This window comes from Staurois parvus, unplaced genomic scaffold, assembly GCF_062004578.1.
Source record: "Staurois parvus isolate SC_StPar_1 unplaced genomic scaffold, SC_StPar_1.0 ptg000299l, whole genome shotgun sequence".
Lineage (NCBI taxonomy): Eukaryota > Metazoa > Chordata > Amphibia > Anura > Ranidae > Staurois > Staurois parvus.
Window position 1 is genome coordinate 87,041 of NW_028318095.1, and position 17,625 is coordinate 104,665.

The following is a 17,625-nucleotide window of genomic DNA, read 5'->3' on the forward strand; positions in this document are numbered from 1 at the left end:
GGAACGGTCTAAAATGTTTGCTGGTAGTAACCCATTCAGAGGTCAGATAATGAGATATTATAGATATATTGATGATCTGTTGTTGATCTGCAATGGAAAGGAGATGCAGCCAGACATGTTCCTGGAATATTTGAACCAGAACAATTGCAATTTGTTTTTTACTGGTCAATCTCATAAATATACAATTGCATTCCTGGATGTATGTCTGGTTGCAAAAGATCAACAAGTCAGTACCAAATTATATAGGAAACCTTTGGCAGGTAATAATCTCCTTTTAGCACAATCAAGCCACCCCAGACTTACCATCAAAGGAAAACCAGTGGGACAGTTTTTGTGCCTACGACGTATATATAGTGATACATTAGATTTTGAACGGGAATCACAGTCATTGTTTCATCGGTTTATCAAACAAGGATATCCTAAGTGGGCTCTTGATACAGCCTATGGTATTGCAAAACAAAAAGATAGATCAGAGATACTTAGAGGTACTAGGAAAAAACAATCGGATAAATTTAGTCGTCCTTCTTTGGTTTTGTCTTATAGTTCAGAATTTGGACAAATAAACAATATAGTCAATAAATATTTACAGATTTTATGCAATAATTAGAGATGAGCGAATCGAACTTGGCGAAGTGGAATTCGTTTCGAATATTAGGAAAAATTCGATTCGCACCGAATCCGAAAATTAGCAAACTTCGGATGCACGAATCGAATTTTTCCCGATCGGCCGATTTTCATCCCTTCTACAGCCGGCAAAAAGTGTCCCTGCAGAGAGCTCCGCTATTTCTGACAGTTCTCTGACAGTTCCTTCACATTTACAGCGGTTGAAACATTGTATCTATTTGTTTCCATTTAGGATACAGATTTTTTATTTGGAAACAAATAGATACAATGTTTCAACCGCTGTAAATGTGAAGGAACTGTCAGAGAACTGTCAGAAATAGCGGAGCTCTCTGCAGATACACTTTTTGCTGTACTGGAATTCTTCTTCTTTTCATTCTTCTTCTCCTTTTTCATTCTTCTTCTTCTTCTTCTTCTTTTCATTCTTCTTTTCATTCTTCTTCTTCTTCTTTTCATTCTTCTTCTTCTTCTTTTCATTCTTCTTCTTCTTCTTTTCATTCTTCTTTTCATTCTTCTTCTTCTTCTTTTCATTCTTCTTCTTCTTCTTTTCATTCTTCTTTTCATTCTTCTTCTTCTTCTTTTCATTCTTCTTTTCATTCTTCTTCTTTTCATTCTTCTTCTTCTTCTTTTCATTCTTCTTTTCATTCTTCTTCTTCTTCTTTTCATTCTTCTTCTTCTTCTTTTCATTCTTCTTTTCATTCTTCTTCTTCTTCTTTTCATTCTTCTTTTCATTCTTCTTCTTCTTCTTTTCATTCTTCTTTTCATTCTTCTCATTCTTCTTTTCATTCTTCTTTTCATTCTTCTTCTCATTCTTCTTTTCATTCTTCTTCTTCTTCTTTTCATTCTTCTTTTCATTCTTCTTTTCATTCTTCTTCTTCTTTTCATTCTTCTTCTTCTTCTTTTCATTCTTCTTCTTCTTCTTTTCATTCTTCTTTTCATTCTTCTTCTTCTTCTTTTCATTCTTCTTCTTCTTCTTTTCATTCTTCTTCTTCTTCTTCTTCGTCGTGCCCCGTGACTGCCCAAATGAGTGAAGTGTGCGGTGATTCTAAGATCGACGGCACTCATCTGCATGTCATACTGACTGACAGTATTATTTCTCTTCCCCAGCAGACTCCAAGGGCATTTAAATTAAAGGTACAGTGTTCTGCACTAATATAAAGGCTCTCTGAAGCCTAGAAACCCTTTTAATAAGTTAAATTCGCAGCGAATAAATTCGCATCGAATCGAATTTATTCCGCAAATTCGGCGAATCAGCCGAATCGAATTTTTGAATAATTTGCTCATCTCTAGCAATAATAATATTTGTTCCAAAATTCTGAGCAAGGGTATTAACATTATTTCCAGAAGAGCACCTTCTCTGGGCAGGACCTTATCCCCAAGTTTTTTCAATCCAACATTGATTTAATCTACTTCTTGGCTCCAATTTTAGGGCAATTTTAAATGTGGTGCATTGGATTGCTTGTCCTGTTTCCACATGATTACAGGGAATAGTTTTTGTTCTACCAGTAATGGAAAGGTTTTTCACATTAAAATTTTTTTTTTAATTGTAACACCAAATATATAATTTATCCCATCACCTTTCTTGCTTGTCATACACAATATGTGGGACGAACGAGCAGAAAACTGAAGGATAGGTTTTGTGAACATCTGGGTTATGTGAGAAACAATCGTTCCACCAATGTATCTATTTCAACTCACATGGTGGGGATTTTTTCAATAGTTGGTATTGAAGTGATAGGGTTAAGACTCCTGCTAGAGGGGGTGACACCTTTCGGGCTCTGTGTAAACGGGAATTTTTTTTTATTTTTCATTTGCAGACACGCATCCCTCAAGGACTGAATGCCAAGTGGAATGTTACTAATTTTTATGAGTAGGGTCCATTTTATTTTTATTTTTCTTTATTATATTTTGGGCTGTTTTTTTCCTTTCCCCTTCCTGTATGCACCGAACACAATAAGGGTTTTATGTATCCCTGCTTGTTATGCCAGTTCCAAATTTCATACATCTGTGATTTGTTCTACGTATGTCGTATATCAGAGGTGTGTTTTCATTTCTGTCAGTATATGTGTCATGTTTTTAAAGTTTTGTCATGTGATTTGTATACTGTGTTATTCCTGATTCAAGTTTAATTGCCAATTGTCATCAGCTGTTATATTCTGTTTAAAGCTTCCTCTGACAAGTGAAAATCAGTAATGACTAAGCACGTGTTTGTGTGAAACGTGTCTACTGCTCCTCTGCCCCGTCTTGGAGCTGTCATGTTCTTATCATATTGCATGTAAAGAATTCCAATAAAGGATTTCATCCACCACATTGCTGTATATGCAGCCAATTATTCTGGTTTTCCATTGCATCTGTGATCACGGATCGGGCCAGCACCTGCATGCCTGTGGAGGGGTTATACAGATTCAGAACTCACCTGGAGCGGATCTTTTGCTCTTCCAGCCTTAATAACTGTGGCTACTTTGAAAGTTATTTAATTACTTCTAAATAGGTGTTGCATTATAAACTCAATAGAAACAATTTCTTTTGGCTGTTTTTTTTCTGTACTGAGGCTTCCACTTTGCCTTCTTATAATACTACTGCCTGCCTGACTCTGGCTTCATAAAGTCATAATAACTCTTTTTCTGCATACTTGTTTCAGGCCAGTGTTAGTGTATTAAAGCCATTTAAACAGCACGACAGTCAGGAAGCAACATTTTCAGGAGAGTTCAGCGCTGGCAGCCTCCATAATTTTTGCTACCATTTTAAAATGATGCTGTTGCATTGTCCATTGAGGAAAAGTGACTGTGTCTCCTGATAGGTCAAAACCCCAGCAAGTTATATTATTCTATTGATGTTCCTTCGCTACCTTCCTGCTGCAGGGTAAACTCTGGTTTTGGAGCTTATACAGCTGGATGACGTCATTGCCACACCTCTCCCACTGTGACTATGTTTGGGCCTGGCAAATGGCCATTCAGACTTGTGTCCTATTATGGAAGTCACATGGTCCCCCCAGAACTTATTCCATTTGAGCAGCCTTTCTCAACATTTTTACCTCAGAGAAAACCTGGAAATAATTTTCAGATCTCAAGGAACCCTTCTAAATAAAAATTCATTGGTGGTCAGTGGAAAAGTGCCCTTATATTGGAGGCTAGTGGGAAGAATGCCCCCTTACAGTGATGATAAGAATGCTGCCCTTACAGATTGCTAAAAAAATATTGGTATCATGCAGTTTTCTCTGTCAAGTGGCATTGACCTATGAACTGTGCAGGTACCATCAAGTGGAAGGTCAATCATCTGCAGCTCAAGGGACCCCTAGCTACTCAAGCAGGACCCCTAGTGTTTCACAGAATCCTGGTTTAGAATAGCTGCATTAAGTGAGAGGTCAATCAGCTACAGCTCAAAGAACCCCTAGCAATTTCTGGAAGAACCCCAATGTTTCACAGAAACCTGGTTGGGAATGGTTTCTTCAAATGGGAGGTCAGTCAGCTACAAGTCAATGAACCCCTAGCAACTTCTTTAGGAACTCTAGTGTTCCACAGAATCCTGGTTGAGAATGGCTGCTTCAAGTGGAAGGTTAATCTGCTACAGCTCAGGGAACCCCTAGTAATGTGTGTAGGAACCCCATTGTTCCACAGAATCCTGGTTGATAATGGCTGCATCAGAACCCATAGTAACCCCTGGAGGAGTCCTAGTGTTCCACAGAATCCTGGGTAAGAATGGCTGCATCAAGTGGGAGGTAAATCAGCTACAGCTCATGGAACCCCTAGCAACTTCTGAAGGAACCTTAGTGTTCCACAGAATCCTGGCTGAGAATGGCTGCATCAAGGGGGAAGTCAATCCACTGCAGCACAAGGAACTCTGGCAACTTCTGGAAGAATCTCAGTGTTCCACAAAATCCTGGTTAAGAATGACTTCACCAAATGGGAGGTCAATCAGCTACAGCTCAAGGAACCCCTAGCAACCTCTGTAGAAAACCCTAGTGTTTCTGTGTAAGAACAGGGGCTCTGACAAAGTGAGAAGACAGAGGAGTGCAGACCATTGAGCATACCTTGCTTGGAGTGGGGGGCTAGCCATCAGCAAACTGTCTCTTCACCCTGAATAGGCAAAGTGCCAGTGTCTTTCTAACTAAAAAATGACTTGGTTGTGAGAATCAGATCTGGTTGCCTGCTATACTAGTAGCATGTGATAGTCATTAGTCATTTACAGTTTTAGCATCATGCAATTATCCAAAATAAATTAGTACTGCAAGTTATTAGTATAGCTTCATCATAGGGGGCCTTTTGTTCAATCTTTGTGGCTCCTCTTAATGATTAATCACTAGAAAATTTAATAGTATGACTAATGTACTAAAAATTGCTCACACAGTGATGAACTTACTGAGCAAAACCTGCAGCTGTCCTATTTCCCCTACCACAAGTAACAATGATAGGGATACAGATTTTTCTTGTTATTTAATATGCAGCATTAGCCTCCTGGTTGAGGTTTTGCATTTCATAGTTGGCTGCGCACATGTACAAGCCATCAAACTGCAAAGCGCTTTGAGACTCGGTTGCTAAGAAGTCGCTGTATACATGTAAATGAACCTGACTCTGCACTTCACCTAGAGCTTTCCGCCTTTGTAAAGGTCTTGTATTTTACAATGATATTAGAAAGCTCAAGGACAAATCTAATAGATGCCTTGATTTTACAGAACAGCTTGAAAACACTACTTCTGAAAAGTGTAGTTATTGCCTGACAACAGAAAATTGAACTATTCTCCTGCACACATGCCACCTTCGGGCTCACTTTATTAGTTTTTTTTTTTTTTTTCTATGTGCTTATTGAACAGACAAGCAACCTGTGTTGACCTTGCACTCAGGAGCCTATTCAGGTTTATGGAGAATTCTGACCTTGTTGGTGTTTAAAGTTTAATTTTCAAGCAAATGTGCGAAAACAGCCATTTACTGCTGCTACATATTATTTAAACAATCCTTAAATTGAATTTATATACAGCTAGCATATGCAGCTGAATATGACTTGCTGTCCACTCTGGAATCTTTTGCACAGCAGTAGAGAGAGGTAGGGTTAACATGGTGAGACTGTCAGGACTCTGTTGCTTACAGGAAACATGCATATCAGAGGGGAAAGCACAGGGATGACCTTGCTCCTTGATTGTCCAATCCAGCCTTTCTCAACCAGGGTGCCCAGACACCCTGGGGTGCCTTGAGGTTTCTTCAGGGATGACTTGGCAAAATGTCTAAAAATTGCCCAAAACTTGTATACAAGCCTGCCTTTTAGTTACACAAAGCCACAGGTTTTCATTGTACCATTACAACCATCTAGCCGCTGGTCTCCTGACAACCAATTACATCATCAGTTCATAAGGAGGATGTCAGTTGTTTGCACAGCATCCTACTTTGACCCTCCACTGCCCCTCTCCATCAGTGCCAGGGTCACATCAGCTCAGTAATGGAGAAAAACTGAGGGAGAAGAGAAACATTGGAATACTAGTCAGTACCAGTGTGCAAAAGTGTATTTGCTTTGGAAGAATAAATCACCTCTAATGTTGGGTGTCCTACATGTGTGGATGTCACTGTGTTACGTATATAAAACAATTGGAATAGTTTTTTACATTTTAGAATGGGGTGCCTCAAGACTATCCATAATGTGAAAGGGCGGCTTGACCGAAAAAAGGTTGAGAAACACTAGTTCAATCACAGACAGGGGCGGGTTCTGGACCAGGCTGCATTGTTAAAGTGTTACTAAACCCAGGACCCTGCATTCACTATATCTACTCTCCCACAGTAAACAAAACATGGAAATATAATTATTTTTGTAAATATAAACTGCTAAATACCTTTTCCCATCAGCAGTATATAGCAGTTTTGTGACTTATATCAGTGTCCAGCAGAGCACAGGTTAAAGCGTGTAGGAGTAGTTTTCCCCCTGATTGTCCTATGAGGCTGAAGGACCCCTGACCCTCTGTCTGGAAAATGCTGATTGGCCCTGTGCACTCTTCCAAGAAAAAACTCTCTAGCAATACATACCAAACTGAGCATGTGCAGCTTGCCCCCAAGGCTCTGTTCTATCAGGGAATGGAATGGACAGTAGAAGAAGGGGAGGATCAGAGAAGACAGGATCAACATCCTTTTTATACAATGCAGAGGATTAACCTCTTCATTTCCACAGTGAGTATAACAAGTATGCTTTACTGTACATACAGACTGATTTTACTGTTGTGGGTTTAGTAACGCTTTAAACTGCAGTGTAGTCTGCAGGGAGGTCACAGACCTCCATTCTGACTTTATATTAGACTCTTTATTTGTGATGCATATATTACTCTCCTATTTATTTATTTATTTATTTATTTATATATTTATTCTTATCTAAAGGAGTTGTCTGATTTGGATACTATTGATGCAAAAAAGAAGAGAAAAAAGTAAGTGTTAATATACTCCCTGTATTGATGTTTCTAAAAAATTGTGCTACAACTGTATTATGATACTAGCACTTGTTGACTGGAGGCGGGTAATATATTTAAAACCACAGCCACAGCCAACAAGTTATGTATTGTTCGTAAAGTGTAAAAAAAAATGTGTTAGCTCTTATACAGTGCTATGGGTTCCTAATAAAATATAACATTCTATTGCTGCTCTAATGAATTAGGTGACATGTCCGATCTTGGTAGGGTTTATGTGTTAAAATAAGACAAGTCAGGCATTACATTACATATATATACAGGGACATAACTGTAACAACACTGTCATACATGTGGTAAAATGTGGTACTTCATGCATGTTAGGTGCCTGCACACAGTTGCAACAGTTTTCATAGCCCCTACTCCGCCCCAATGCAGGGCAAAGTTCTGACACTTTCGGGTAGTGTTGGAGATTGCCTAGTACCTAATATCCATGAATATGGAAATATTTCACAAATATTTTGCAAAAAATACCCAATCACATACAAGTGTAGCACCCTCCTAGCTTTCTGGTTTGGGTTAAGTAAATTTAGTAGGGGTTGATTGGTAAGGTCTGCTAAAAGATTCACAGGCTGCTGCTCTGCTACTTTCCTCTGTGTTCTGGAACTATCTAGGGCCTTCCACAACATGGTGAATGGAAGGGCAGAGGTTGCAGCATGTATATTTATGGAATTTCCACCAATCCCTGGAGAGGCGTCGCCCAGAAGGTGGGGGAAGAGCCCATAAGTAGTCTGAGCCTGAGCTGCAAGGAGAGCCTGCAAGCATGCTGGTGTAAAGATAAGGAAGCATTCTGGGGTCCAGTTAGGAGGAGACCCCTGTTGATGAGCCTTGCCTGGCTGGGCAGAAGCCTAGAACGGCCCAGAACGCCACTCCCTATGCACCCCTGGAAGATCGAGGTAAAGGGCCAATCACTTTATGTTGTGAACAGCTGTGTCCAATCACAGTGCCCATCAGTGCAGCTTATCAGTGTTGCCTCATCAGTGAACATCTGTGCTCATCATTGCCTCCTCATCAGTGCAGCCTCATCAGTGCTCATCATTGCCTCCTAATCGGTGCCCATCAATGCAGCCTCATCAGAGCACATCAGTGAAGAAGAAAAATTACTTATTTGCTAAATTTTATTACAGAAACTAAGAAAAATGTTTTCAGAATTTTCAGTCTTTTTTGTTTGTTTAGCAAAGAATAAAAAACCCATTGGTGATTAAATACCACCAAAAGAAAGCTCTATCTGTCTCAAAAAATGATACCAATTTCATATGGGCACAGTGTTGCATGATCGTGCGGGAAGGGGCTGAAAGTGGTTAAGATCTGCCTACTGCTAGAGGAAGAAAAGAATGAAAAGGACCAGGGATGGCCATGCTGAAACATCAAGAAAAAAGTACTGTATGTATAGGGTTCACTGGGTACAAAAATGCTCCAAGGAGGGGGGATGGCAATCAGTGGGTGGAGGAGCTGAGTTCAGAGTTGGCATTTGAAGTGAACCTGTCATGACTATGTTTAATCAAATACAAAGAGAATGTCCATGTTTCTTCTCTATAGTATCACTTCACATATTAAAATGACTTGGCTGCTTATACTAAATTGGGCACTCCTGCTTCCTACACCACCCATCATTGCAGTATTACAGAGAAATCACCACTCAAAGAATCTTCTAAATCTGACACTTCCAATAAGTAGTTCACAGAGTACAATCAGTGACGAATAAACTGATTTCTGTTGGTCACTGAGCTCTCCTTGATATTTTTACAAACCTGTAAATATTGTAGTTCAGAAAATAGATAGTTGGGGAATTGAAGGAGCTTAAAGAATTGTATTTTTTCTCTGTCATTAGCCCTTGTTTTCCAAGGACCACTAAAGAGGAAGGTAATTGTGCAAGGACATTTATTGCTGGATCACTGTATTATTTATGGGTGTCAAAAATATTACAGTTGCATAATTTTCTTTATTTAGGTCGCTGATACAGAAATCAATGTCAGAAAATGAAGTGTTTGGTAAGTTTTTTTTTAATGTTACTATTAGCATATTTAAATTGTATTGCTGTACAAAGTAGGACCCAACCTGAAGCTGGATAATAAAACCTGTAGGAAGTCTTTAGATAGCTCAGTTTTGTCTCATTGAGCCGGAGGAATATCCAGTGCTGACTAATGTATTCAGACAGCCGCAGGTGCCATGATACAATGGCCCTACCAAACAGTGACTGTATCTGATAGGATGCAATCACTATTTGGCCAATAATGTTCCATCTGGCTTAATCCAGTCATACATGGAGTGAAATTCGGTCAGATGAGCAGGGACCAGCCAAATTTAATTTGATCTATTGGTCAACTTATGTATAATTAGCCTGCTGAAAAATTTTCTCTTGATCAGCGCCGCTGGCAATCCCTGATGAGTGTATTTTTAGAGCAGGAAAACCTCCCCACCATCAGAATACAATAACACAGACGAAGGGTTTCCCCCATCCACATTGAGTGTGTGGATGTGGAAAATGAGTCGTTTTCTTTCGTTCTATCTGCTGGTTGAAAGAAAAAAAAACTGGTGTATGCCAATCTTAGTCAATGTTTAAATTTACTTTTTTTGGTCTGGGTGGTGCTTGCAGGGCCACCCACAGTTCAAATTCCACATGATTTAGCAAGACTGGTCCAAGCCGTCTATGGCCACACAAGAAAAAGGTACAAACTGTCATGAATCTAAATAATTCTCACATAAGTGTGTGAACACTACAGCAGGCAAACAGTGAGTGTTAGATTTCTGCTAGATTGGTTGGGAAATTAATGTCCAGCTGCTATTGTTCTCTCCTGAATAAAGTTAACATGTTGTGCCAAAAAGTCTACAAAACTCAAGAGGTTCATCAGCCTAGGAACAGAATATTACAAGTCAGCAGCTAGAAATACTGTAGCTACTGACTTTTAATAATAGGACACTATCCAAGAATCCTGCTCCAACCTCACCTGGGCCTATTCTTTGCTGGTCTTTGGGTTCCCAGTGCTGGCATTTTTAGTATGGGAAGCCAGCTGTAACTCCTTGCAGGCATTTTCCCACTGCACATGTGCGAGCCACACTTGCGATCTGCCCTGCAGCGTTCTGGGACCTGTGATGTGCCCAAGAAGGCTGCAGGTGAAGAGGGGGATGAACTTCCTCCTGGATTGCCTTGGCAATTCAAAACCAGGTATGCGCCCCCCGCCCCAAAAAAAAAAAAGTTGTCAAAAGTTAAAGAGCAGGGTGGGAGGAGGCAGACAAGTGGAGCTTCCCCTTTTTGGTGAAGTTCTGCTTTAAGTATAACTTACCAACAGGAAACTCGAAGTTACTGTCAACATCAATATTTAGATATAAATGGATCCAAGTGCATCACAAGAGCCAATCTGGGGAATAAACAGTCCAAAGAGCAACTCAAGGGCCAGCGTTGGGAATAAGGTTTCCAGCAAAGAAGTGGTGTTGTTTGCATTATGGGTTTATGCAGGAGCCAGGCTTCCAAGTCAGAGGTTTCCTAAAAATATGCATCCAGGTTTGGGTGGCTCTATGGAAACACAGATGTAGTGCTACCTTTGTGAGGTCCTCCTAAACTCTGCTCAGCCAGACAACACGTATTTTCCACACTTGCATCCATAGTCAGTGAACAGTCCGTGCATTTGGTTTTTGTTATTTTATTAGGGGGAATAATTTAGATAGGGTAATAGGGATTATGGGGTGCCGAATTATGTATGCAAACTACATACAGAGATGTCTCCTCTCCCCTGTAGAACTGCTTCCAGTTCCACAGCCTGCAGACACTACCAGCCCTCCTGGCTGCTCTGAAGATCTCCTAGGACAAGGATAAAGAATTAAGCACATCGCTGTCCTTTGAAAACTTGCTACATGTGGCAGTCTCCCCCCTTGTAAATCCCTTTTTGCTGCCACTGTTCACAAGCCTTGATCCTGTTCCTGCTGTACTGCTGAATGGACCCCCCTGTGCCAGCTTGAGCCTAGCCTGCAGGCCGCCTCCCCCTAGACCTAGGGACCCCTCCTAGGCCACCGACAGTCTCCTCAACACTCCATCTTCCACCTGACTCCTGCGCCAGCCTGACTCTACCATATGTATGAGCTGGTCTCACCACTCTACCGGGGCCTCCAAACCTGGTATTGGTGAGACTCCCAAAAAATGCAGATTAGGTCTCCACCTCTTCTGCCGACTGGCTTCTGGAAGGTTCCAATGGTCCTCCAGAACCAGGTTGAGGAGATAGAGTCCCAACCTGTTAAGCCATCCAGCTTAATCTGCAGTAGCCCAACCTTAATCACAGACTCACACAGTTACCATGAGTCATACACAATAGATTTGCCTACACTATTCTAGTAGCACACCAGAGGGTGCTACACAGACTGTTCTCATTTCCACATATGGGGGGAATTTATTAACACTGGAGCAGCTGTGCATGGCAACCAATCAGCTTCTATCTTCAGCTTGTTCGGTTAAGCTTTGAAAATTACAGCTGCTCCAGTTTTGATGAATTCTCCTACTTTTGCGAGAGGAAAAAGGCTGTTTTCTAGAAGAAAAGAAAAACTTTGCATGCCTCTTCTGCAAAAAAACCCTCTACCTACTAGTAATTTTTGAATGTAGTTCCACTTCAAAGGTGGAACCAAAATATTTTAAATATGTATATGAATGCAATCAGTTCATCATAAATAATCTGATAATAAAATGTGTCTACACTTTTTATTTAAAACTTTGCTTTTATGTATAATTTGTAATTTTATATGTACATGGGGCAGCCGTATTTGTTCATAGATCATACTTTGTTCATATTTTGTGCTTAGTATAGCTGCCCAGCCTCTATCCAGGCAGACTAAAAACAATAGACACTCTGCATGACTAAATAATTTTTTTAAAGCAGTTGTTCAGCTGGAATACCCACTACTTTCCTTGATATACTATATGTAGATGGTCTTTAGAGCAAAACCTTACAAGACACAGAACTATGAAGATGTGGAATGACAAAGACACATCAAAAATCCTTCTCAGATAAGAGTTACAATATCTTAAATGCGCACTCACTAAAAATACATCATAGTCTTCCTTTTTAGAATCACTCACAAGTCAGCTGTATAAAGTAAAATATTCTCCTTTACGCTGCATTTACACCTGAGCAGAGCGATTTTCACATATTTTCAAGCATATCTTTTTGAGAATTTTCTTGCTTTTAGCATGCGTATACCAGTATTTTAGAAACCTATTTCAAATCTTTTGCATGCGTATTTAAACTGTAATATTTTTTTTTTTCTATTCATATCATTTATCTATTTATAAAAAGTTTGCATAGCTATTCATCCAGATTATTTTGGGTCTATTTATAAAAAGTTTGCATAGCTATTCATCCAATACAACCTAACCAGCATTTGCTCATTAGTTTTAGGGATTAGGCTGTGCCTCTTATGCAAATGGTGACAAAATCGAATGTTCTTAAGACATTTTCTATTCTGATCAAATGTTGTTAGAGTATTGTTTTAGGAATGTTCTTAGGTTATTATTTTAGGTTGTTTTCTCTTCTGGTCCAATGTACATAGGCTATTTTTGTTAGGATATTCTGCCCTTCAAAACCAATCTGCAATGGGTCACTTTTCAGAGTGTGGGGGAACAGCAGCCACCAAGCATTGCCCTTTTTGTCAGCTGGGGGTTCACATGAAATACCACACCTGCTTGGCTGGTGGTTGTGGTGCAGCCCTGGTCACTTGAATAGATCATGTTGTGTGGCTGCACTGCCTGCCAAACCTGTTGTATGAGTTTTGGCACCATGCAATTGTAATAGCATGTACTATAATGGCCCCTGGCCATGTTAACTTGCGGCTTGGTGGTTGGGGGGGGAATTAAAACCTCAACTCAACAGTCTATTTTTACTGATCCCCAGCTAAAAATCAGAAAAAAATTTTTTCAAGGGGATTATTCAGAACTATTGAGCGAATGCACAGCAAATTGTATATAACTAGACCTATGTATTCTGTATAAGGAATAAACAAAACAATAAAATAAGCATCTTTGCAATTTACAAAATTATTGTTGCCCTACCAATATCGATCAACAACTTTCCAGTTAAATATTCTATTCCCACCATGCTGCAAGATACTTATTTGTACAGCTGGCAGTGTATCATCAAGGAGCCTATAGTCTTGTATTTGTCATAAATCTGAGGGAATCAATGACATTTCTGTATCATATTCTTAAATTCCCAGCTAAAAAGGGTTTAGTGACAATTAAATATTGACCATCAAACTGCTGCTGTTTGCGATTATATGAGATTAGTTTCCAGGAGGAATTGAACTGCTGAAAACATTTGCAATCTACTCTTTCTGCATGTTTCAAACACAGAAAGATCTATTGCCTGATATAAAGCTATTTCTGACAGTCTCCTTGTAATCTCCGTATGGCCGAGGCCTTCAAGGATTCTCTCTAATGGAGAACAAATTTGATTCCTGAGTTGACCATCTGCTGCTGGTAACCCATCTTTCGATGTTTGATGTTAGACAGGAGAGTCTGGAACGCAGCATACTGGCATAACTCCAGGAGCCCTGACAACGAGTCCTACCTCCGAAGGCACTGTCACATTGAAGGTAATACGATCATATGTTTCTGGGTTTTTCAACATGATCCCTAAAGACTCCGTAATGGCTCTTTGACATTCATTTGTGCACTTTCAAGTATTAAAGATACATTGCCCTTAAAAAAGTTCCTATACTCAGCTTTGTCTAATGTAAGTTTGTAAAGTGTTGGAGCTATATAAATGCAGTATTATAATAATAATAAACGAGTGAACAACTCTGAACAGTTTAGAGAAATCTTCAGGCCTTATACGTAACTGCCTCTTGTATTTGTGCTGCATTTGACAATAAACCTGTAAGCCGGTGGTGTCAATTGACTACACTATGTTAAAGGCTAACTCCACCTTTAAAAAAAAATAATAAATGCTCATAATTTTGCAAGAAAAAAAATGTGCATTTCTTTTTTGTTTGTATAGGAGCCTGCAAAGCATTGCATCCACGACCAGTTGATGGTTTGTGCAATGCCAGGCTTCCTGTTCTGGTTTTAAAAGAGGTTCGTTCTGCACTCCTGTGACCCGTTTTCAGCTAACAGTGTGTGGAAGCCCGCTGTTGGCTGATGGCACTTAGCTGGTCCAGGCAGTGGTGTATTTAGGTTTTGTGCTGCCCTAGGCAACACAAAAATTGTGCACCCCCCCAATGAGAGAGTTGAATGAGTTGAATGAGTGTGTGTAGGTATATAGGAATTTTTTTTCCTCTCTCTTTCTCATTTCCCCCCGCATTCCTCCTAGCAAATAGCAACCCCTCCCCCTCCAAAATCCCCATTACACTTCCTAGAAAAAGTGGAAAGGAAAGATCCAGGAGGAGGTGAGCTGTGTTGTGTTCTCTGGGCTCTCCCTCCTGTCGTCCATGCAGCACATGAAACAGGATCACTGATAGATCGTATGGGACTGCCTGGACATACACAGTATGATTACCTCCCCCTACCTCCTCCAAGGACTGCTCATCTCTGTGCAGCAGGAAATGTGGGTAGGGGGTGGTAATCATACTGTGTATGTGTGTGCAGTCCCATACGATCTATCAGTGATCCTGTCTCATGTGCTGCATGGACGACAGGAGGGAGAGCCCAGAGAACACAACACAGCTCACCTCCTTCTGGCTCTTTCCTCTCTGCCACTTCTCCTCTCCCTGCTCCAGGCTTTCCCCTGGTCACAGCTCTGAGTGCGGGTGGGGGAAGGAGCTCAGTGGCCACTCAGGAACACCAGGGCACCCCGGCCAGGTTTGTCTCTCCCTCCAGCAGCAGAAAGCCGGTGGGAGGGAGAGGGGGAGAAACCAATTTTCAGCTGCTGGAGGGAGAGATACACAGGGAATCGTACTGCAACTGCTCTCCCCCACCACACCAATCCTCCTGCTGTCTGGGCCCCCTACAGGAGTACCGATGGTACCTCTCAGATGGTGGCCCTGCATGGCTCAGTCCACCGCTGCTCACCAGGTCCCTTCTTCTGGGGGGGCCATAAAAGTTGCTTCACGGTAAATACATCACTGGGTCTAGGCCAGGAAAAGATCCCAACTTTAAAGTCAGGATCCGCCCTAGAGTCTAGAGCGGCACTTGGCTCAGTCACCACTCTCTGCCCTGTCTCTCTGCTTTCCTATTAAAAGCTGACCACACTAGGCCAGTTTTCTAGCTGTGCTGATAACTCAGCCTGTTTTCCTCCAATAATCACACGTTTGCTGACACGTTCTCCCCCCCCCCCCCTTCTCCTAAAAAAGGGGAAAAAAGGAATTTGTAATGTTTTTTATATGCATACACAAATGTGTTGCTTTTCATTTATATTTTAAAGTGAATGGGCTGTTATACAAGGTGGGTGTTTACATATTTCCTGAAGCAGAACCTAGGACAAAAACATATATGCATGTCCTTGCTGCTGATTTCCTGTGTTCACGGAATGTCATCTATCTTCTGGTTCACTCTCTAGTTGCTCTGAAATAGCCTATTCATTTTCAAATCAAACCGTTAATTCTCTTTGGTTTCCTGTTTGTAAGACCAGTAGCTGCTATGCCTCCTATTCCCTCAACCACTGGTCTTGGCACCGCCCCACTGTGGTTCTTTCTCCAGGAAGTAGTGATGTAATTCAATCCCACTTGCAGTGGTGGGCGGACCGAGACTCTCAGACACATTCAACATGCACAGGCCCAGTGTACCCGCCCATCTTCACTACAATTCCTTGTGGATGATGGGAACTGTAGTTTCCTTTTACTGCAGAGAAAGGAGAGGATATGATGTAATCCCTGCTGTTACACCTCCTCCTTGGCAGAGCAGATGCTGTTATCTTTTGAATTACAGAGATGAGGTCATGAAAATTCGATTAGACTTTTCTCCTGAATGGTAAGGATTTAAAAAATGTTATTAACTGTTTAGTGTTTTGTGTAGGAGGGTGTAATAATGGGTGATTTTTTTTTGCATATCCTGGAGTTCTTCTTTAAGAAAGCCCTAATGTGTTTGACATGATATATATAATGCAGTTTTGCACTTATAATACAGGTATGCAAATTGTATCTAGTTCTCCTTTATACTGTATTTCAACACTTCACGACAAGCAGTCATTTAGATATCACCCACAAAGACCTTATAATGCCACATTTTATAACATATGTTGAGAGGATTAGTAGATCTCAGGAGGACAGACAGCAGATCTCTGGGAGAAGAAAACTGTGTTCACAGTGCAGACTAGGGTGAAGCGTTTATTTTATGATGCTGTCAACATGTGTCGTATAATTCAGTGATTATACACTTGGTCAATGTAAGAGCTAGTGGAAGTTTAAAGTACAGTTTCTTCTTTATAGAAACTACTGTGAGGCTGGCATAGTGCTGAAACTGTGTTTTAGCAATTAGTGCATTATCTTTTAAAAACTTTTAAATGTGATGTAAATGTCCTGGTGAGCTGAGCCATTTATAAATACACCCCTAAAAAAGACCTAAAACAACAAAAAATTACACAATTATATTTTTTTCTTAAACTAGACACAAAGTTAAAGTTATGACAAAATTTTATTTTTTAAATTTTTTTATTGGACATGTTTAATAGCAAAAAGTCAAAATATTTTTTTTTTTCAAAATTGTCGGCCTTTTTTTGTCTATATTGCAAAAAATAAAAACACAGAGGTGATCAAATACCACAGAAAGAAAGCTCTATTTGTGGGGAAAAAAAGGACATAAATTAAATGTATGTACAGCGTTGCATGACCGCGCAATTGTCAGTTAAAGAAATGCAACACCATATCACAAAAAAAGTCCTGGTCAGCAAGAGGGGTAAATCCTCTGGAGGGCAAGTGGTTAAACAAAAGCCCATGTGCCCAGACTCACAATGATCTGGTTTTACAACCATTTATCTTCCTCTTCAATAGAAGCCTGATTGAGGATACATGTTAAGGGGTGTGGCTATTACTGAGCTATGCCAGCATAGGGCACTGCAGTTTGAGGGCAGCAAGCAATATTGTCACTAGGAGTACAAGGTGTTTTAAGGTGTTTCCAAATTAAAATCAGCCAACAATCATAATAGGATCATGATATGTGCAAGTACACAACTAGCAAGAGATAAAAGGTCTTCAGTTGGGATTTAAATTATTTAAAGAGTGAATTTGCAACATTTTTGTCACAGTAGGCTGATGCAGTTTATTTGCCATTCACCAGCAAGATGAAATTTAAAGGCAGCTTAGTTCGAGAACTGTGTTGTTTCACACACTCTGATGAAAAGAAGAAATTACAAAATACCTGTAAGAAATTATAAAAAAAAAGTGTAAACTGCATTAAAACAAGTTAAGCAGCTGTGACTTTAAGAATGAAGATCCTTTTGCAAGAAATACTGGAACCTGCTTCTTGAGCTCAGGTAACTGGAAGACTTCAAGTGGGTCTTATTGCCGTGAGGAATTTCCCGATCACATGATCCCAGTGAATGGCTGTCATAGTGGTCACATGATTGGGATCTGTCTGTGACAGCTTGGTCATTGTGATAGGAACATGCAGTGAGTGCATTCTCAGCACAAAATCCTTGATCCCTATGGGT

General features: G+C 40.3%; 1 protein-coding gene across 1 annotated transcript in view; it reads left to right on the forward strand.

Moving 5' to 3' along the window:
* SAMSN1 (SAM domain, SH3 domain and nuclear localization signals 1) overlaps positions 1-17,625 on the forward strand; it is a 132,926-nt gene that overhangs the window by 28,359 nt on the left and 86,942 nt on the right. The window contains exons 4-6 of the mRNA XM_089682889.1: positions 6,975-7,021; positions 9,011-9,051; positions 13,550-13,636. Coding sequence (XP_089539015.1) covers positions 6,975-7,021; positions 9,011-9,051; positions 13,550-13,636 — 175 coding nt within the window. The remainder of the gene's footprint in view (positions 1-6,974; positions 7,022-9,010; positions 9,052-13,549; positions 13,637-17,625) is intronic.